At 38.8% G+C, this 23,676-nt stretch overlaps 1 protein-coding gene across 1 annotated transcript in view; it reads left to right on the forward strand.

The window, feature by feature from the left end:
• The first annotated feature begins 15,541 nt into the window (after nucleotides 1-15,541).
• Nucleotides 15,542-23,676, forward strand: part of LOC150089058 (RPA-interacting protein A-like) — a 61,735-nt gene continuing 53,600 nt past the window's right edge. Inside the window, exon 1 of the mRNA XM_090371033.1 lies at nucleotides 15,542-15,885. Within this exon, the coding sequence (XP_090227159.1) occupies nucleotides 15,793-15,885 (93 nt within the window). The 5' untranslated portion in view covers nucleotides 15,542-15,792. The remainder of the gene's footprint in view (nucleotides 15,886-23,676) is intronic.

The raw sequence follows: 23,676 nt of genomic DNA on the forward strand, positions 1-23,676 counted from the left end.
AATTCATACTAAGGCATGTCCATAAGGTTATTTTTTCGAATTGATTGCTCTAATTCTTCCATTGTGCAAGGCTTCTCACTTTCCCTATTAAGATACTCCTCTTTTCCCTTTCTTATTTCCAGTTGCAATTGTGTATATTTTAGTCTTCCTTTTTCTACTCACATTATATGATCCAATGTTCTATTAACAGAATTTCTCCAATCCGATGTTTCTTCATTAGCCTGCTCAACTGAAAAAAAAAAAAAAAAAAAACACACAGAGGGAATTTAAATTTCCCCGTCGATAACTTATAAATTAATCCCCAAAGTCCTTCGTTACCTGATGTCTTTACTAGATCTCTTCGTGTCTGATATTTTGTTTTACCTACATATGCCCATAAGTTCTTTTAAATGCCCTATATTCTTCTTTATGGATCCCGTGTCCTGATTCTCGCCTGCTAAACGTTTCTTTCTTTGACATTTTCTCCTTCCTGATGCAGTCTCTTTTTTAATTTCTTTGTCCATTATTTGAAAACCATTATTTCACTGGTGTTCTTTTATTTTGTTTGTTGACACTGATGATGGATAAATTAGAATTTTTTGGATCACTCATACTGAATCCTCCCATCTCATGTCATCCCAGCTCTCCTTCTCAAATCCAGTTAGTCTTTCTTCCAGGTGGTCATTAAATGTTCCCCATTTAGAATTTTTGTAATTATTATTATTACTAGCCGCATAGTGCAAGGAAGCCTGAGGCTTATGCAGCACCAGCCAAAAAAAATTTCCGAGTCACCCTGAGAGAGAGAAGTAGAAGGGAATCACCAAGAAAGAGTAGAATGATGATTTCCAACTCCTGACCCTGGGTGTGCCAAGCCCATACCCATGAGATGTGAGCCCCTGGTAATAAATCACCTCAGTTGATTCCCTATAAACGTTCTCCTCTCCTTGCTGGCCAAGTTCAAAGGATATTGCAGTAAGATCAATAGTTACTTCTACAATTCCTGGCAGAATGGCTAAATTTTTGGTATTTGTAACATTTAATTACTAAGTAGATATCATTATAAAACAACATCCCACTCCCACAATTTTTTTTTCGCTATCACTTATTAAATTTTTTTCCTTAAAAAACCCCTTCCAGTTTTGGAATTATTTTCACTGAAAAACCTAATGATGATTTGCTAATTCGTTTCTTCTCTTGAGATGTCCATATGAACAATATTCATCTTTCATATAGATCCGTAAAAAATACTTCTTTGCTTATTTCCTTTTCCACATCATAAATAATTATTCCTGGTCAATGGATATTGCACTATGATCAATAGTCAACCAAATTGAGTTAATTTGGTTTTAATATTAAAAACAAATTATCATCTGGAGCGAAGAGGGACGATTCTCGTACGAAATTCTCAACAGATTGGAGAGTGAAAGGGGTGAAACTAAAAAACAACATAATCCGGGAATAATAATTAAATAATTCAGACAAAAACAAACGGCGCCTCCGTAGCCAGGTGGGAAGGAGCAGCAGTGCATAGCACGCGCTTCTTGATTAGACCGGGGTTCGAGCCCTTAACCACCAAATACGGAGGATGCGGAAAGGTCAGGGAATGACCACCGCATATTCCGGAGCAATATGGCCTTAGTTGCTAATGCTCCTAAAAACCAAATAATAAACAAACTATAACAAACAGTTTCATTTGCCTTTAAGAATCCACGCACGCAGAAAATATAGACATTGCTTTCTTTCTAAGATGCATGCAGGACTGTCTTGTGCTTTAATCTCTTTCTGCAGCCAGCAGGTCAACTGCATGGACAATGAAATGGTTCCAACTCACAGTAGAACAAACTTGCCTTCGAACGAGTTTCCTTGGTATTGTTCTACTTTAAAACAGATGGCTCGCCAATAGCTTTAGTTAGTTAACTTGTTGAAGAGATTGGACGGTTATGATAGCTTGTTTCAAGACTACCTGATCACTTTTCATAAAGCAAGTGGGATCTAGGCAAACATGCACATAAAACAGTTGGTCGCTGTGGGCTGTCATGCGGTATTCCAGTTTTCAAAACTGTAATGTGCTAAAACTATCCTTTGAAAGGGCAACTTTTACAAACACAAGTCCGTCTGCTGCGAGAAACAACACCATCCCATTATGCATTCACTCCAAATCCTGCTACTTATAAAAATGGACATAAGGACATTATAATTACCATAAATGCTTACAGATGTAAACAGCTTCAGTTGTTTGTGCTTATTATTCCTGGGAATTCCGTGCCTAGGAGTCTAGCCACCTGCGTGGAGATCTGAGTGAGGTGTTTAAAGCTTTGAATGGATTGAGCAAGCTGAATGTTGATGGCATTCTTCCTCTTGCTGAGGGGACATAAATTCAGCTTGAGGAAGGTTGGTTGCAGGAGAGATGTGCGGGAATTTGCCTTCTGACAGTGGGTTGCCGGAACAGGCTTTCAAGGAAGGTGGGTGATTGCTGGGACAGGCTTTCAAGGAAGGTGGGTGATTGCTGGGACAGGCTTTTTGTTGTGGGAGTGGATGGTCTGAACAGGAAGAACCAGATAAATTCCTGGAGGGTATGAATGGGTGAAGTGCGTAGGGTTCCCCATTTGTTTTTTTTTTCGGAAACAAAAAAAAATGGAAACATGTCGCTTAATCCGATGAATTAAGATTATTTCGGTTGTTGCATTGTTCTGTCAGCATGGAACAACTAGAAATATGAAAAGTGTTTTGTTCATATTACGTCTCCTGATATCGGTGGATCAATGTCGTAATTTCCCAGCCTATTTCATGATTGTTATTGAAAAAAACGCATCTTTTCATGAATCTGAAATGCTTTCAAGTTACCTATCTGATAACGGTTATTTCCAGCCCAAGTATACACTGTGCTGCCACTTTATTAGTTATACCCCTGCTGTGCACACAAATGGTTTTTCACACAACGTAGCAAGTCACATGACCCCAGTTATGGATATAAATGCAGCAGAACAACCTTTCTAGTATCAGTTAAACGTAAAATCCGTAGCAACAATGGAGAAAAGGAGTGATCTGACAGACTTCGAACGTGGCATGGTAGTATGTGCAAGACGTGCTGGACAAAGCATCTCTGAAACGGCAGTTCTTCTGAACTTTTCACGCACCAGATATCGAGAATGGTGCAACGAACAGAAAACATCCTCTCAACGGCACTCCTGTGGAAGAAAATCTCTTGTTGATGAGAGAGGTCAGACGAGGATGGCTTGAATTGTGCAAGCAAACAGATGGGCCACAATGTCGCACATCACGTCAGAATACAACCTCGGTGCGCAGAAAAAAATATTGAAAAGGGCCACTAGTTGCACTTTGTCGCGAATGGGCTACAACAGCCGACGGCCACATCACATACCTTTTTTATCAATAAAGAACAAGATAGCATGCCTCCTGTGGGAACAGCAACACCAGCATTGGACTATCGAGGATTGGAAAACAGTTGCTTGGTCTGACGAGTCAAAGTTCCGTGCATCATGTTGATGGAAGGCTCAGAATTTCCGAAAACAACATGAATTGGTGGACTCGTCATGTCTGACGACTACTGTGCAAGGTGGTGGGAGCGGTGTTATGGTGTGGGGAATGTTTTCTTGGCACACGTTGGGTCCATTGATATCCACAGATTCACTCTGAATTCCACATCGTTGCTGACCAAGTGCATCCGTTCATTTTGACAGTTTATCCTCAGTCAGATGGTTACTTCCAGCAGAATAATGCGCCTGTGCGGAAAGCCCGAATCACTATGGAATGGTTCCAAAAACATGACAATGACCTTTCTTTGCTGCAGTGGCCCGCTTAATCCGCGGATCTCAATCCTATTGAACGTCTTTGGAATGAGCTGGAAAGGGCTGTTTGTTGCAGGCCTACACCTCCGTCGAATCTCAAATAACTGCGTGACACACTCATATCTGCAGGTCGCTCCATTCCTGCATAACGTTTCAACATCTTGTTCAATCCATGCCTAGACGAATTAAGGCTGTTTTGAAGGCTAAAGGAGGCTCAACACGCTACTAGGTAGGTGTACCTAATAAAGTGGCAGCACAGTGTAGTATATAGTGTGTCCGTGTCTAACGGCACAAGGAGTTTCCCCATCAACGCGTAACGTAATATACGTTGTCATGTGAAACAGTACACTGTTGAGGCCAGAGATTTAAAAGTGTGTGGACTTTGGGAGGTGTAATGTGTACCGTTGTTCATCTGGCCATTTAGCCGTTGGGTCCCTAATAGGACTCATCGTTTCCCACATTAAGCCCCGTGGAGGCAGAACCAGGTACACAGTAGCTTTATATTTTACTCTGGCAGGCCCTGCCACCTAGTTTCCTGAGATTTCAGTGGCTTGGGCCTAAAAAAAATCATGGGGGGTGTATGCTAGATTTAAAAAAAAAAAAAAATGAGAACGCGATTTAATTTGGATGTAGTTACATTTTGCAGTGTGGGACGTACGTTGGCGTATAGGTAGAGTTTGGGGAGGCTGCAGACTGGAGGAATGAAAGGCAGAAGTATGGGGACGATAGAGAAGGCGTCCCCAGGTGGTCAGTCAAGCAGGTCCTTGCCTGTCCAGGCTAAGAGAGGGGTCTGCAGGGAAGGGAGGAAACAGAGCATCTGTATTCCCACTGCCGGCAGATATGGAATTAAAGATTAATAGGGTTAGGGTACCCTATTCAGATCGCCATATAGCGTTTTGCAGCGGATCTGCTGGTGGTCCTCACCCAGCAGAGATCGGACCAGAGCAGGATGGTTCCCGTCCGTTCTGCAGTCTTACAGTAAAAAGGTCCAGGTTCGCTTGTCGGCGTTTGTGGGGTCTTTCTTGGGTCATTTCCCATCCATGTGGTATTTCTTTCACTGTTGTTTATAGAATCTTTTCTCATTGATTCGACTTTAGATCCACTTCAGGGTTTTGTGCCTTGATCATCAGAGGCTATTGGATTCCAGGCGTCTTCTGGATCCTTCAATATTTGTACATTTCCTTATTGTGTCAGTGGTTCGTTTGGTTTGATGCGATAAGAGCCCACTTGTCTGGTGAACAGGACCAGTGCATATTTGAAGAAAGCCTGGTATTCCTCCCTGGTGTTCAAGATGTGGTGCTTCTGGCCGAATGGTAGTTACTGTATTTTGGTGATGAATGCACTGAGGAGGACATCATAGAGATGGCAATCATGCAAGAGGTGCTGCTAGCTCTCCATCCCCACGCCGGTGCAGGTATGGTCTTCCTGTACACCTCAATCATTTTGGAAAAACCTGACCAATGTTGGGCAGAAACTGTCTGATGATTTCGCCTTTTTGCGAGGTGGCCCATCTATCCGGCCACACCTACAGCAAGTGAGCATGCACCTTTTTTTAGCATTAGTAAAGACATGATGCAAGAAAGCAAACTTATACAGCATCAGCAAAAAAAAAAAAAAAAAAAAAACCCTTCTCATTTCACTCATCCACTCGCTCCAAATCTTTGTCTATTTTGCCTTGAATCTATTTAAGCTATCAATTTCTATCACGATAGATGGAAGTTTGTTCCAGCAATCAACCACCTGCTGGCTAAAGGCAAACTTCCGCATATCTATCCTAAGAGGAGACTTGATTGAGGTGTTTAAGGCATAAGCAAAATGAATAAGGACAAATTTTCACGGTTATAAATGATGCTATAACTAGAATCCATAACTTGAAGTTATGAGGGGTGTTGTTTAGACTGGATTGTAGGAAGTTTTATTTTAGCCAGCTAATTATAAATTACTGGAATAAGTTACCTACATGGGTGGTAGAAACTGACAATTTGGAGAAATTCAAAGGTCACCTTCGGGAAACGCTTAGGTTGTCCATTTCCTTCTCTCTTAATTATTATTATATATATATATTTTTTTTTTTTAAAATTTTCTTCTTCTTTTTATCATTATTTTATTCTTATCATTTTATTTTGTTTATTTTATTTATTTCTATTTTTTCTGGTGCAGCCTAAGCCATAGGATTCCTTACACCATTTGGCCATTGCTAATACTAATATTTCACCTTGACACCTTTAGCAGAAAAAACACCGGGGTTCGAGCCCGTGACCACCAAATACGGAGTATGCGGAAAGTTCAGGGAATAACCACCGCAAAAACCACGGAGCAATATGGCCTTAGTTGCTAATGCTCCTAAAAACCAAATAACAACAACAGCAGAAAAAACTTCGTAGATATTGAGTCTCCTTGTTGAACTCCTTTCTGAACTTTAAATTCCTACTGTCTTTGTCTAGTCTAATAAAGGAGGAAACGTTTTCATATATTTTCTTCAAAATCATAATGTAGGGGTGTCTATGCCTTGTCTTTCCAGTGCCCGAAACATTGCCTTATGCTGTGTGGAGTCAAATGTCTTATCAAAATTCACAAATTCCAGGCATAATGGTGTTTTATATTCATTTACTTTCTCCATTAGCTGCGATAATACGTGAAGGTGATCCATAGTTGAGAATCCTGTCCTAAAGCCAGCTTGCTCTTTCGGTTGATTCTCATCAAGTATTCTTTCTAATCTGTTAGTAATGACCCTTGTGAACAACTAGTAGAGGTGGAACGAAAGCAAATTGGTCTATAATTTCAGATTTATCTCCTTTCTTGTGCAGCAAAATTATTATTGCATTATTCCACTCCTTAGGTGTCACGCCTTCCCTAATGAATTTTGTGAAGAGTCTTGCCAGTTTTCGTGTCCTGTCTCTTCCTCCCAATTTTAACAACACTACAGTAACATCATCGTCACTTGGGGCTTTCTGATTCTTCATTTTCTTCAATGTATGTTCTACCTCATCGGGAAGGATATCGGGTATGTCGTATGTGTTGTTAATTTATGATCCATCTTCCCCACTTCTTCAATCATTTTCTTGCTCCTTATATAATTCTTTATAGTAGTCTTCTGCTATTTGAATTATGCCTTCTCTGCTATTTATAAGTACACCATCACTGTTCTCCAGTTTCAGTATCAATATGTCTTTCTGTATTACTGCTCATGACTGCTGATTTAAGTTTCTTGTTTTCCCTTAATGCTTGTTCCATTTTCCTTGTGTTAGATCTTCTTATGTGCTCTCTGAGTCTCTTTTCAATGGCTTTGCTGAACTCAGTTACTCAATTTTGTCCTTGTCAGTGTTTATTTTGCTCTTCATTTGTTGTCTTCGGTTAATCATGACAAGTGTTTCTCGACTAATTTTTTGTTCTTTAGATTTCTTTTTACCTATAGGTTTCTCAGGCTTTATCACTTTCAGAAAATTGCTATATTCCTCGTCGATATCTTGGTCCTGAAAGGTCTTCAGAAGTTCATACTTATTCTGAAGTTCATACTTATTCTGAAGTTCCAGTACATACTGCTTTTTCTCCTCTTCTGTTACCCTAAAAAACTTTAGTTTTCTGTCAAACTAAAGGAGTATTTTGCATCTACATTCACACATGAGGATTTCTGTACAGAAGTGAAGGCCAGAAGATTATCAAACTCTAACAGGAGTTAAATGATATTGTAATAACTAAGAGAAAAGTGGAGGAGAAATGGCTGAATTTAAACATAAGGAAAAGACACCTGGTGTGGATGGAATCTATCCAGTTATATTAAAGGAAGCAGCAAAGGAAGTAAGCAGGCCCTTAGCCATGATTATGAGGGCATCCTTGGACTCAGGAGAAGACCCTACGGACTGAAGATGCGCAAACGTATTCTCAATTCACAAAGGGGTTCGAACGGTGACACGATAATCGCTTGTTAAAGAAACACTGCAATATCATCTATACAAGACTGCAGTTATAGTTGAGACACAGCATGGATTTGTTAAGGGGAAGTCTTGTTTAACCAGTTTGATTGTATACTACAAAAATGTCACAAAGGAACTTAATGCAAAAAATAATTTTGATATCATATAGTTAGATTTCAGGAAACATTTGATACTGTTGTACATGGACGACTACAGCACAAGTTTGAGCATTATGGCATGAAAGGAAAGTTGCTACAATGGATAAAAGGATGGTTAAGTTCGAGAAGACATAGATTGGTAATCAATGGATACTGTTGTTTATGGACTAATGTTATTATTAGTGGAGTTCCCCAAAGGTCCAGGTTGAGTGCATTGTTGTTTTCTGTATTTATCAATGATATTTATGAAAGTATATCAGAGTTAATGTGTAAGTTTTCAGACGACACGATGGTTAGTAGGATGGTTAAAGGACGGAACACTACTGCAACAGGATCTAGAAAAGTTGAGCAGATGGGCTGAGAGGTGGCAACTGAAGTTTAACATTGATGAAGGCAAAGTACGGCATATGGGTAGCAATAACCCTAGAGTGTTATTGCTACCCATATGCAGTACTACACTGAGGGTAGTGGCCAATGAAGAAGACCTGGGGATAATTGTTCAGTCAGATATGTTGTTTTCTGAGCAGTGGAGACAGATTGCAAGAGTAGCTTATGGGGTATTGCACCCATGTAGCTTATGGGTGCTCTCTATGATATATAAGAAGATTGATAACAGGAATAAGGAGGTGATTTTCCCCTTATAAGGCAATGGTGAGGCCACTCCTTCAGTACTCTAACAGGTCTGGAAGCCTCATTTTAGGAAACATGTTCAGCTGCTAGAATGAGTACAGCAGCGAGATTAGCGATTGGAACAAAGGGTTGCTGTTACCATGATAGGCATAAGTTCTGCAAACAGCAGCGTCTGGAAACTAGACATCTGCCAGGTGATCTGATTGATTTTAAAGATCTTGAATGTTTTCAGCAATTTAAATGCTGACGGGATTCTTACTCTTGCTGAGATTACGCACAGGACGAGGCATAAATTCATATTGAAGAAAAATAGTTCTAGAATAGATGTGTGGAAATTCGCCTTTAGCCAACGGGTGGTTAACAGGTGGAACAAGCTTCCATTTGTGGTTGTGAATTCGACAGCTTAAGTAAATTCAAGGCTAAACTAGATGAACTTTTGAAGTGAATGGATGGGCGAAACGGGAAGGGTCTTTTTTTGTTTTTGGCTAATGCAGCGCCCGACCAGGGTATTTTCGCGACTCGGACAGAAAGATTTTTCACCGCTCCCTTTACTAAGGATATATACAGGGTGTTTCAGTTAAACGTTTCAGAACTTCTAAGAGGGGTAGGGTTCATCCTGACAACTCGAAATCATATAGCAATGTGGGGTCGGAAATGCTTTCCTGAAGCGGTGTTGTACACAGAAGCACCATAAAGAAAAGAGACCGTAAGTGAGAAATCGTTTTAATAATACATGAAAAGAAGCAAAAGGTACATGGATTAAAGTAAGTGTTCGAAGTTTCTTCCACGGGCTACAATGCACGCCTCACATCTCCGACGCATGGACATCCGAACATTCTGCAATACTCCAGGCCAATTTCGAATTTCTTCGGCAGCTACTGCGATTCTTGCAACCAGCTCCTCAGCATTGTCAACAGGGGTGTCATAAACTAGCGATTTCATATGACCCCAGAAATAAAAATCAAGACATGATAGGTCGGGTGACCGAGCAGGCCAACGCACGGGACCACCACGTCCGATCCACTGTTGACCAAATGTGACATCCAGGTAGTTACGAACATCTCCGCTATAATGGGCAGGGGCTCCATCGTGTTGGAACCACATTGTCTGTTGCGTCGATGCAGAAATCTGTTCATCTCTCAAAAGTTGTGGCAATACTTGCTGCAGAAAGATCACGTAGATAGGTCCGGTTAGACCAATTTACTTGATAATCCATGTACCTACGGTAATTCATGTACCTTTTGCTTCTTTTCATGTATTATTAAAACGATTTCTCACTTACGGTCTCTTTTCTTTATGGTGCTTCTGTGTGCAACACCGCTTCAGGAAAGCATTTCCGACCCCACATTGCTATATGATTTCGAGTTGTCAGGATGTACCCTACCCCTCTTAGAAGTTCTGAAACGTTTAACTGAAACACCCTGTATATAAATATATATATATTTTCACTCTATTGGTTTGCCATGCTACTGGCATATATTTTATTGTAGTTTAAATATATATACACAGTATATATATATATACTGTGCAACAAGTTTGTTTTCTTGCATCATATGCCTCGACTAATGGTAATTAGCATTAGTAAAGGCATTTGATGCAGGAAAGCAAGCTTATGCAGCATCAGCCAAAAAAAAAAAAATAAAATAAATAAAATAAAATAAAAATAAATAAATAAAAAATAACCACTTCCACTTCACCCCTCTGTTCGTTCGAAATACCTGTCCAGCTGAGCCTTAAACTTATTTAGGCTATCAACCTCCACCACAAGGGATGGAAGTCTGTTCCACCAAGCAACCACTCGCTGGCTAAAGGCAAATTTCCTCACGTCTATCCTACATCTGTCTTTCCTCAATTTGAATTAATGCCCTCTCAGGTGATTTTTCTGAGCAAGAGGAAGAATCCCATCAGCATTGAGCATGCTCAAACCATTCAAGGCTTTATACACCTCAATCAGATCACCTCGCTGGTGCCTAGTCTCCAGACACTGTAATTTGCAAAACTTAAGCCTTTCTTCGTAAGAGCACCCCTTTGTTCCATTCAGCAATCTTGTTGCCCTTCTCTGTACTCGTTCCAGCATCCCTACATACTTTTTGAAATGAGGCCTCCAGACCTGTATACAGTACTCTAGGTGTGGCCTGACCATTGCCTTATAAAAAAAAGTAAAGTAAAGTGCAGCCATTATCAACCCACTGCAGGAAGGAAGCCTCCTCAACAATTCATGCTGAGGAAAATGGACCATAATCTGCCACGCTGGTCCAGTGCGGGTTAGCAGATCGACCGTATTCAGCAGTCAGGGGATTGAACCCCGGTCTACTCAAGGAGCGTGTGCTACTGCACTCTCGCTCCTGCCCACTCGGCTACGGAGGCCGGCGACCATTGCCTTATACAAGGGAATAATCACCTCCTTATCCCTGCTAGAAAAATTCCTATATATCATCGACAATACACCATGAGCTACTCTTGCAGCCCGTCTGCACTGCTCAGAAAACTTCATATCTGCCTGCACAACCACCCCCAGGTCCCATTCTCTACCACTGTCAGTGTAGTACCACAGAGTTGATACGTTGCTCTGAGGTTGCTGTTTCCCATATGTAGTACTTTACATTTGTCAATGTTAAACTTCATTTGCCACCTCTCAGCCCATCTGCTCAACCTTTCCAGATCCTGTTGCAGTAGCATAGTGTCAGTAGTGTCCTTGACAATCCTGCCAACCTTCGTATTGTCTGCAAACTTGGACATTAAGCTTGATATACCATCATCAATATCATTTATAAATACAGAAAACAATAATGGACCCAATACTGAACCCTGAGGGACTCCACTAATAACATTAGTCCACGATGAGCAGTGTCCATTGATTACCACTCTCTGTCTTCTCCCCCTCAACAACCCCTTTATCCATAGCAGCAATTTGCCTCCAATGCCACACTGCTCCAATTTGTGCAGCTGTCTTCCATGTGCAACGGTATCAAAAGCCTTTCTAAGATCCAAGTATATAATATCAAAGTTATTCCCTGCATCCAGTTCCTTTGTGACTTCATCATAGTATCCAATCAAATTGGTCAGGCAAGACTTTCCCTTAACAAAACCATGCTGTGTCTGAGCTATAACTGAAGTCTTGTCTAGATGATCCTGAAGTGCTTCTTTAATCAGTGCCTCCATTAATTTTCCGGGAACAGAAGTTAAACTCACAGTTCTATAATTACTTGTGTCGCCTTTTGATCCTCCTTTGGAAATTGGGGTCACATTTGCACAGCTCCAGTCCATGGGTACTTCCCCTGAGTCCAAGAATGCTCTCATAATTATGGCTAAGGGTTTGATTACTTCCTTTGCTGCCTCCTTTAATATAACTGGATAGATCCCATCCAACCCAGGTGCCTTTCTTGATTTATCTTCAACAATTTCTCCTCCACTTTACTCTCAGTTATTACAAGATTCTTTAGCTTACTGCCAGAGTTGAATACACCTCGGGCATTCCCCTCGCTGAATAACTCCTCATGTGTGAATGTCGATGCAAAATATTCATTTAGTTTGTTAGCTACCTGAGCAGGATCATCAACAGTTGACCCATAAATATCAAGTGGACCAATTTGATTCATTCCCTTCCTTCTAGAGTTTACATAAGTAAAGAACTCTTTGCTGTTTTTCTTTGCAACCCTTGCCAAAGATTTCTCGTAATCTGCCTTCGCCTGCCTAATCTCCTTTGTAACTTGGTTACAGATCAACCTGTATCTATCATAGGCGTCTGTGTCACGTGTTAATTTGTATGTATCCCATGCATTTTTCTTCTCTGCCATATGCTCATTAGTTCATCTGACATCCATTTTGGCCTCAACCTTGAAGAATATTTCTTAGTTGGTATGTAAAGCCTAGTAGCTTCAAAGATAAGTTCTTTGAATGCTTCCCATTTTGAATTTGCTGTTGCTAACATCATCAGTTGGTCTCACTGTATAGAATTTAAATACTATCTCAGTCCATCGTAGTCGCCTTTACGAAAGCAATAACCCTTCCCTTTACCCCTAATGGTAGTTACCTCTTTGAGTAAATCCCACTTCAGCACACTGTGATCACTGCCACCTAGTGGTTCATTTACCTGCAGATTCTTAATGCATAAAGAATCACTACTGATAATCAAATCAAGAGTATTACTCCGTCTAGTTGCCTCCTGAACATCTGATGTAGAAAACAATCACCCAATAAATCCACAAAAGCCTTGCTAGTGTGTGAGTGACCAGCCCCCAAATTCCAGTCAATATCTGGGAAATTAAAATCCCCCCATTATAGGACTCTCTGATTTACTGGCCCACTCTATTTCTCTGTAGAATTTCTTATTATACTCACCAGAGTCATTAGGCCTATTGCACACTCCTACTCTCAATTTTGATCTCCCAATGCTTATGTAAAACCAAACTGACTTGACACTGCACTGTCCAGCAATGTCGACTGGCTTCACTTCCTTGGATTTTATGTATTTCTTAACTAATAGCATAACCCCTCCTCCCTTCCTATCCTGTCTATCCCTTCTGTTGGCATTGTACTCCCCAAATTCTAGTTCTGCATTCCTTATATCTGTGTGACACCACGTCTCTGAAATCCCCACAATATCTGCCTTTGATGTTTTGAGCAATACCTCAAATTCATTAAATTTATTTACTAAACTCCTAGCATTGGTGTACACGCAAGTATACATGCACCTGTTCTTTTTCTTGGCTACCCTAACACAACCCATGTGTTTACTTGTACCCCAATGATTCCCAGCAGTCTCGGAAATATCCTGTATCTTATTTTCCAGGCTGCGGCTCATTCCAATAGAAGCAGTGCAAGAATCACTTTCACCTCTGCCAGTGGCTACTGTTAATCTATTAGTCCTTGTATCCCCCCAATCTAGCAGTTTTCCGACCCACCTAACACTGCCTCGATAGCATCAGCAAACATTCTTGCACCCTTTGTTTTTAAGTGTATTCCATCCCTGTAGAAGCAGTCTCTCCTGTTAACAAGTACAGACCAGGCTGAAAAAAATTCTACCCCTTGAGCCTTGCACAGTCTTTCCACGGCCGAATTGATCGACAGGGCTCTCATCATATACTCCCTCCTATCGTGTCTGGGCCGAATTGCAGACACTTTCAAATTCAACACTAATTCACGGCTTTTTTTTAACAGTGACCTGTACTTGTTAAGTAATTCCGCTGGTCTCCTACTCTTAATATCATTAGTGCCAACGTGTACAATTATATCACCTTTTGTGCCCTTAAAAGATGATATCCGCTCTACAACGTCATCAACCTTTGACCCTGGGAGACATACCCTGGTCCTGTTCCACCTATCCTTTTTACAAAGCATGTTTGCCGTTTCCCTGACAGTAGAGTCACCAACAACTACTAGTTCCTTTGGGACCAGCTTATTCTGCCTTGGGGGCTGCCGCTGTGTTGCGTGATGGCCAAGTGCAAGCTCTAGCATTAGTGTAGGCAGCTGAGAGCTTGATGGGTCCCCTCACTTTTAATCCTTCGAGGGCATCCACCCTGTCCTTCAAGCTCTCATTTAGGCCCATAACAATGCTGAGTTGTCGCCTGATTTCCTTACACTCCTTGCATAGCGCACACACAAAGACAATCCCCATGGTAGTATCATGTCCCGTACCCGACTGCTCCACAAACATCAAGAAAGTAGTGCATTTTAATATGCTGTGATTCAGAGGGCAACTGCCCCCTCAGTTCTCCCCTGAGCCACAGCACTCCCATTAGCTTGAGCCTTTTGCTTTGTAATGCTAATAGAACACACAATTCTCCAAAAATAAGGTTTTAAATCGATTTATTAAACGAAATATCGATGACATTCTTAATATTTATCTGACAAGCACATAACGGGACATTAACTTCAATTGAAAAATGAAGACTGCAAGATAGTGTTTCTGAAATTTGCTTTCAGTAAGTGAATAACTGATCGTTGGAACAAACTCCCATCTGCTGTTATGTTTGACTGAATGTAGCTTTTCCATTATCCTGTACAGCTCATCAGTCTTCGTTGGCCTCTTACATCAACAATCTGTTTCAAAGCATTCAGCCTACTGCTCGCTGTTGGCTGAATGTTATTTCGTAATTGGACCAATTTCAACTCTCCCGTGGAGATAGTCGAATGTGATCCTGTGTCGTTCTAAGTCATTTAAATGTCTTGACTTGTCAGTTCTGGCACTGGATTGCGCACATACTGTGTCCTTAGTTATCTCACCATTTGTTTTATATTGCATGATAGAAACAGGTAATGTTGCCACTGAAGGAGTGCTCCATTTCATGGAAATGGCAGATTTACCTAATAAAATGGCTACTCGTGGTATATTTTATTTCGTAGGTTGTTATTTTTTCGGCCAGCAACCCAGGCCATATTGAGTCGTATATAATATATTTGTAAATTGCATATGATCTATGATCGATTTGCTGGATGAAAAATCTGAGTTTTCCAGGAGAATAAACTCTGCCATCTTTTCCTGAGACGACTAACTCAGCCATATTGTGAAAAAGTCAATTAAAAATTCATCGTGTGATTGACTGGATTCGAACCTAGGTCTTTTTCACCCCGTCTGGGGTGAACAGTGATTATATCAACTGTGATACCCACGAGGACTATTTAGTAGTGGTTAGTTTGCAATAATAGTCTAATTCTTATGGTGCTCGTCCCTCTTTCTATTGTTCATAGCTGTAACAAGGCTAATCACAGTCTTTAGAGTTTTTGCTTGTAGTTTTTACTGCTGCTACTACTACTACTTATGCACTTGGATAAGATTTCTTTCACCTATCCTGTGTTTTTATCTCATGTGTTGGTCTGATGCAATTAAGGGATAGTGATTGAGTGAACTATATATTAATATTATTTTAAAATATTTATTTTTATTTTTTTCACCCTGACCAATGCAGTGTAGACATATAGCTGTGTATTACTGTATATTGTCAATAAATAAATTGGCTTGTTTCTATAGGAAGCATTGGTATTAAACTTAAAAGCTAAAACTAGTGTTTTTAGGTTTGATATTAAAGTTAAAACTAGTGTTTTTAGCTTTGGTTAAAAGCTATATATGACAGTTACATTATTTATAATTGTTTTCAACTTTTGGATTGTTGCACGTAGTTGTTTCGAAATTTGTGAACAGCTGAACAGCGCTTTATTCTGTAATCAACTACATTGTAAACGCACAGGCTCTGCCAGCTTTTCATACTGCAGAAGCTAAAAAGATTTTATTTTTTCGTGATGTAAATATAAAACACGTAATCTTGAAAACTATTTTAAGTCACTAAGATTTCGACCAGAAAAATGGCAACGCTATCTCCAACTCGCGGTCGATTAATTCAACATCGAGCCTTGTATAAATTGAAAACACCTCCATGGAAAGATTCGTTCCGAAAGGTAGTACTGTACATGTTTAGTTTTAGTTTCATATATGTTTATTATGAAAAATATTTTGAATCTGTCTTGTATTTTGAGTTTATTTTGGCCCACGATTTCAGCCTTGAAAATGTAATGTGATTACCTGCTTGTGAGTGTTTGAAGATCTACAGGGTATATATCGAATTACCTATAGAATTCTATAGGTAATACCTATAGAATTCCTAATCGAATTGCCTGTAGAATTCCAGTTAACCAAATATCAGTAATCTAGAAAATTTTTTTGGCTTTTCCCTAATTTTACTCAAAGAGATTGACAGTATTAACACCATTAAATAGCGGTTCCTGGGGTGTAATGCACTAGTACAGTGTATAAACACTTTATTGTTAAAAAAATAGAGCCATGGACTCACACATTACATAAATTACTGCAAATAAAAATATATGTAATAGTCTCTTTGTAGACATTTCATTTTTTTTTACCAGAATTTTTATGTATCACATCAGTGTAATTGATATTATATAGATAGACACAACATGACTAATCTATCATGCTTTCCAGGATTTTTCACAGACACATCAGATTAATTTTATTTATTTGTTTATTTATTTATTATTATTATTTTTTTTTTTTTGGTATGCCATTTGTTTAATTTCATATTTGTATAGGCCCCTGATTTAACACTCCGTAAACACAAGTGACTTTCTCCATACAGATTGGCAGTTTTCTGTGTATAGTACATATAAATCTGGACATTTTAAAGCAATGCCAGTCACCATTTCATTTCACCATTAAATACTAATCCAAATCAGCAACTGCAGATAAAGAAGGGACATCATGATGAATACACCACAGAAACCAACAGCTAGTGACATGGCCAGATTTAAGGTTGTTGTGGACCCTAAGCTATAACATTTAAGAGGCTCTCCCTCACTGAGTAAATTTTAGGTTTAATAGGATTTCATGGTCATCAAAGGGTGCATATCATATGAAATGCTACATATATAGTAATACATACATTTTTATTAATTGTTAAAAAAAAAAAACAGATATTTTTTAACACTATATAATGAAACAAAAGACATTATTTTCATTATTTTTGTTTAAAAAAATAAAGGCATGCATTGTAAAAACAATCAAAAGTATATTGTGATAAATTGTTTTTTACAAGTAAAAGTAGAAAAGCAAAAAGTCTATAATAACAACAATAATTTTCACATTTTTGCAAGTGATGTTCATTATTTATAAATTATTTATTTATTTTTATTATTTCTATACTGACACAGAGGCCACTTGTAATGTGAAGTGCTAAGCTGTAGCTTGTGTAACTTATGTGTAAAGCTGGCCCTGGCTAGTGAAGTGAAGCGAAGTGTAATGCCCTTCAGATTACTACTAGAGGTGAAATTGCAAGAAGTTAATATGAACCAGTTGACATGTTTGAAGCAAATATACAATTTTGCTGCAAAAAAAAAATGACATTAGCATTAGTAAAGGCATATGATGCAAGAAAGCAAGCTTACACAGCATCAGCCAAAAAAAAAAACTTTCTCATTTCACCAGGAGCGGATTAAAAACTTTCTCATTTCACCAGGAGCGGATAAAATATTGAGCCGCTTAAAAACAAGAGAGAGACAGGGAAAATAAAAATACATGTTAACCATTTTTTTAATTAAGTAAAAAATATTATGTACTATTAATGTTTTATTTCCAGTAAAATTTGAATATAATATATGTATAATATAATTAATAATAGCATATTAATAATCACAAAGTTTTGAACTAATAGTTGAACATATTAGTTAAACTAATATGTTCAACTAATTTGTTGGAGTTTTGCTTGGGCCCTTCAGAAGTCGCGCGGAACCGTTAAATCCGCCTCAGCATTTCACCATTCTACTCGCTCCAGATGTTTGTCTGGTTCTGCCTTGAATCTGTTTCAGCTATCAACTTCTACAACAACAGATGGAAATTTGTTCCAGCAATCAACCACCTGCTGGCTAAAGGCAAACTTCCACACATCTATCCTACAACTTTCTTTTCTAAATTTGAAATTATGCCCTCTCAGGTGATTATTCTGAGCAAGAGGAAGGAAGAATCCCATCAGCATTGACCATGCTCAAACCATTCAAGGCCTTACCTCAGTGAGATCACCTCGCAGATGACTAGTCTCCAGACACTGTAATTTGCAAAACTTAAGCCTTTCTTCGTAAGAGCAACTCTTTGTTCCATTCACTAATCCTGTTGTCCTTCTCTGTACTCTTTCCAGCAGCTCTACATCCTACTTAAAATGAGGCCTCCAGACTTGTATACAGTACTCAAGGTATGGCCTGACCATTGCCTTATACAAAGTGATAATCACCTCATCCCTGCTAGAAAAATTCTTGTATATCGTTGACTATACACCATGCTACTCTTTCAGACCATCTGCACTGCTCAGAAAACTTCATATCTGACTGCACAATTACCCCCAGGTCCTTTTCGTTCTCTACTACCATCTGTGTAGTACCACACATTTGACATCATTCAGGCAGCAAAATAATGGAAATTAGAAACATGTACAGTGTGTATGTAATATGTAAATATTACATATTACATACACACTGATGAATATGTAAATAATTACAGGCAACTAGAGGGAATAATACTTTGATCTGATTATCAGTAGTGATTCTTCATGCATTACGAATCTGCAGATAAAGGAACTACTAGGTGGCAGTGATCACAGTGCGCTGAAGTGGGATTTACTCAAAAAGGTAACTACCATCAGTAAAGGAAAGGGAACGGTTTTTGCTTTTGTAAAGGCGACTATGGTGGTCTGAGACAGTATTTAAATTCTATATGGTGGGACCAACTGATGATGTTACCAACAGCAAATTCAAAATGGGAAGCATTGAAAGAATTTATCTTGGAAGCTACTAGGCTTTACATACCAACTAAGAAATATGGTTCTAGGTTTCGGCCTAAAAGGATGTCAGATGAACTAATGAGGCATGTGGCTGAGAAGAAAAATGTATGGGATACATATAAATTAATGGGTGACGTGGAAGCCTATGATAGATATAAGCTGGTCTGTAACCAAGTCACAAAGGAGATTAGGCAGGCAAAGGCAGATTATGAGACATCTTTGGCAAAGGATGCAAAGAAAAACAACAAAGAGTTCTTTACTTGTGTAAACTCTAGAAAGAAAGGGATGAATCAGATTGGTCCACCAGATATTGATGGTACAACTGTTGATGATCCTGCTCAGGTGGCTAACAAACTAAATGGGTATTTAGCATCTACATTCACACATGAGGAGTTATTCAGCAAGGGGAATGCCAGAGGTGAGTTAAACTCTGGCAGTGAGCTAGATGATTTTGTAATAACTGAGAGGAAAGTGGAGGAGAAATTGTTGAAGATAAACATAAAAAAGTGTTTTATGTTTGGATGGTGGATGGATGGGATCTATCCAGTTATATTAAAGGAGGCAGCAAAGGAAGTAAGCAATCTCTTAGCCATAATTATGAGAACTTCTTTGGACTCAGGGGAGGTAATCATGGACTGAAGATGTGCAAATGTAACCCCAATTCACAAAGGACGATCAAAGGGCGACACAATTAATTATAAACCTGTTAGTTTAACTTCTGTTCCAGGAAAATTAATGGAGGCACTGGTTAAAGAAGCACTGCAGGATCATCTAGACAAGATTTCAGTTATAGCTCGGACACAGCATGGTTTTGTTAAGGGAAAGTCTTGCCTGACAAATTTTATTGGATACTATGATGTAGTCACAAAGGAACTGAATGCAGGGAATAACTTTGATATCATATATTTGGATCTAAGAAAGGCTTTTGATACTCTTGCACAAGGAAGACTGCTAAACAAATTCGAGCAGTGTGGCATTGGAGGCAAATTGCTGCTATGGATAAAGGGATGGTTGAGTGGGAGAAGAGAGAGAGTGGTAATCTATGGACACTGCTCATCATGGACTAATGTTATTAGTGGAGTCCTTCAGGGTTCAGTGTTGGGTCCATTGTTGTTTTCTGTATTTACAAATGATATTGAGGGTATATCAAGCTTAATGTCCAAGTTTGCAGATGATATGAAGGGTGGCAGGGTTGTTAAGGACACTAATGACAGTACACTGCTGCAACAGGTAGAAAAGTTGAGCAGATGGGCTGAGAGGTGGCAAATGAAGTTTAACATTGACAAATGTAAAGTACTACATATGGGAAGCAGTAACCCCAGAGTGATGTATCAACTCTGTGGTACTACACTGACAGTGGTAGAGAACGAAAAGGACCTGGGGGTTATTGTGCAGGCAGATATGAAGTTTTCTGAGCAGTGCAGATGGTCTGCAAGAGTAGCTCATAGTGTCTTGTCAATGATATACAGGAATTTTTCTAGCAGAGATAAGGATGTGATTATCCCCTTGTATAAGGCAATGGTCAGCCCACACCTTGAGTACTGTATACCAGTCTGGAAGTCTCATTTTAAGAAGGATGCAGAGTTGCTGGTACGAGTACAGAGAAGGGCAACAAGATTAGTGAATGGAACTAAGGGTTGTAATTACGAAGAAAGGCTTAATTTTTGCAAATTACAGTGTCTCGAGACCAGTGACCTGCGATCTGATTGAGGTAAGGCCTTGAATGGGTTGAGCATGCTCAGTGCTGATTAGATTCTTCCTCTTGCTCAGAATAATCACCTGAGAGGGCATAAATTCAAATTGAGGGAAGACAGGTGTAGGATAGATGTGCAGAAGTTTGCCTTTAACCAGCGGGTAGTTGGTTGGTTGGTGGAAGAGACTTCCATCCTTTGTTGTGGAAGTTGATAGCCTAAATAAATTTAAGGCTGAGCTGGACAGGTATTTGGAAAGAATGGAGGGGTGAAATGGGAGCATTTTTTTTTTTTTTTTTTTTTTGGCTGATGCTGAATAAGCTTGCTTTCTTGTATCATATGCCTCTACTAATGTTAATTCTAATAACCAATACAAATTACTGGAATTTTCTCTCATTGAAAATTTCCATACTTGTCTTTTATACTGAGTAGAATTCATTTAAGAGATTATTAAAAAAAAAAAAAATCAACTATACAAAATAACCTCATACCCAGTTGCGTCAGATAACTGCAGTTGCAGTTAGCAATTATTGTTAAAGGCAATATGAAAAACTACACATGGTAAACATGCATGTTATGGAAACTTCAGTTGCAAGCAACATGCCTACATGTGCATGTTGTTCTATGGCTTTTAATAGGAGCCATGCATATCGAACCCTTTTTGCACTATAAAAAAAAAACAAAAACCAATCAAGCACCCTAAAATTATAATATTCAATTTTTTATATGTACAATTTGAGTATCACAAGATGATGGCTCATATTCATTGGTTTCCACCAGGGTGGGGGACTATATACTTGGAACCTATTAGCAGCCATATAGCATGTTTCTTGCCATTAAGTTGCCACAAATTACTTACTTACCATTGACCATTTCATGCTATACTTTCACATGATTTAAATAACAAAATATCTTTAAATTATAATTATGAATAATTTAATCAAGTTCCTTTTGCTGTGTGACAAAGGAAATTTATCTTGTTTGTTTTTATAGAATTGACTGTTGGGCATTTCCTTTTTATATAAAATTGAGTTTTCTTGGTGTATAATGAATGTTGGATGCTAAATAGGGGTTAACGTTGCTACTCTGGTAGCATCTGCATTATACGATGATAGTTTTAATAACAAGAAATCCAAAATATTTAGAGGAATATATTTCTTTATAATTTACAAATATACAGTAAACTATTAAAGCCTTTTCGGAGGGAACTAGCTCCAAAAAGCATTAACTGTTTGAATTTATACAAACAACAGATAGAAGTTTGTTCAACAATCAACCACCTGCTGGCTGAAGGCAAACATCCACACACCTACCCCAACCATCCTTCCTCAATTTGAATTTATCTGAATATGTATATTCTGCAACCAAGTTGAATAAAATTTGGATGGGACAAGTGGCGGGAAATGTCTGGTGTTTTGAAAGATAAGAAGATGCCAACTAAACTGAGATGTTATGTGGCTCAGAGTGCTGGGCTGTCAGAAGAAAAGAAGAATGAGCTTTAATGTCAGCAGAAATGAGAATGCTAAGGTAGAGTTTGGGAATAACCCTGAGAGATAGAAGGCGGAATGAAGATATGAAACAGGAGATGAAAACTGCACCCATCAACTTGAAGATTCGGGAAAACAGACTTAGATGGTAGGGGTACTTCCAGCGTCACAAGTTTACCCACATTACAAAGCATGTGCTTAGCTGCCAAGTTCCAGGTTGAAGGAGGGGAGGCAGATCGAAGGTGACATCGAAAGCAAAGTGCCCAAGCTATGCAGGAACTAGTGCTCACTCCAGCAGACTGTGCCAACCATACTAAGTGGAAGCATTTCAACCATGTCACCGACCCCCAACCAGGACAAACAGTGCAGATAAAGTATGTATATTCTGCAACCATCCTTCCTCAGTTTGAATTTATGCCCCCTCATCTGTATAGTCTCAGCAAGAGGAAGAATGCCATGAGCATTGAGCTTGCTTAATCCATTTAAAGCCCAAACACCTCAGTCAGATCACCTAGCAGATGCCCGATCTCCAGATGCTGCAATTAATAGAACTGAATTCCCTTTTGTTTCCTTCACTAATCTCATTACCCTTCTCTGCACTTGTTCCAGCAAATCTGGATCATTCATGGTACCAGAAGAAAAAAGTACTAAAAGTGGGATAGCATTATTGGGAATTTATTTACTATATATATAAGTATGTGGCCTTATTTTTGTTTTTCTTTTTTTGGCTTTGACCTACTCTGAAATCTAGTTACTTTGGCCTTAATTTCACAATAAATTAAAGATATAGTGTAAGCAAGAGGAAGAATGCATTAGCATTAGTAGAGGCATATGATCAAGAAAGCAAGCTTATACAGCATCAGCCAAAAAAAAAAAAAAAAAAAAAAACCCCTTCCCATTTCACTGATCCATTCGTTCCAAATGTTTGTTTTGTGCTGCCTAAACAAATTGCCTATTCAAGGCAGAACTAGACAAACATTTGGAACGAATGAGCATTGAGCTTGCTGAATCAATTTAAAGCAGTAAACACGTCAGTCAGATCAGGTAGAAGATGATAGGTGAGTGAATGGATGGGTGAAATGGGTTTTTTTTTTTTTTTTTGGCTGATGCTGTATAAGCTTGCTTTCTTGCATCATATGCCTCTACTAATGCTAATGCTAATATTGTACATGGTTGCATTCTAGTAAACTTTTTATTTTATTTTAATTTTTTTAAACAGTTTGAGAATTATCAGTTCTAAACATCCTAACTAGCTAGTTGCAAAGGAATATCCAGGTCTGTTTTTATTTGTTTATTTTTATTTCTCTTTTTATAACTTAAGGGTAATTTTTCATCTCAATTTTTATAGCTGAGCATTAATGTATAATCCGTATTTCAAAGTCTTTTATTACCTACAGTTTTATTATATACATATTATTTTTTTGTCTGGTGAGATACTTTTGTTCTATTATTCTGATTGACATTCCCGTCAAGAGGGTGCTATCTATGGATGTTTAGTGGTTTATTCAAAGTCTTGTTTTTTCAGTTCTTTACTTCTAAACTGTAAGCTTTGTGATTATGAAGGAAATGGAATAGGACCACAGCCTCTCAAATCAGCCCTATTGCAGGATAGGATTATTGAAATGCTGTCTGTTGGTTTTTTCATTCATTGAGGCCTTGTAGGAAATGGATGTCCCAGACTGAGATAACTGCTTTGAAGAGCTTACAAAAAAGTACGTTAGACATAAA

Source organism: Mastigoproctus giganteus, chromosome 3 (assembly GCF_048544385.1).
Source record: "Mastigoproctus giganteus isolate SK-2022 chromosome 3, ASM4854438v1, whole genome shotgun sequence".
In the NCBI taxonomy this organism is placed as follows: domain Eukaryota; kingdom Metazoa; phylum Arthropoda; class Arachnida; order Uropygi; family Thelyphonidae; genus Mastigoproctus; species Mastigoproctus giganteus.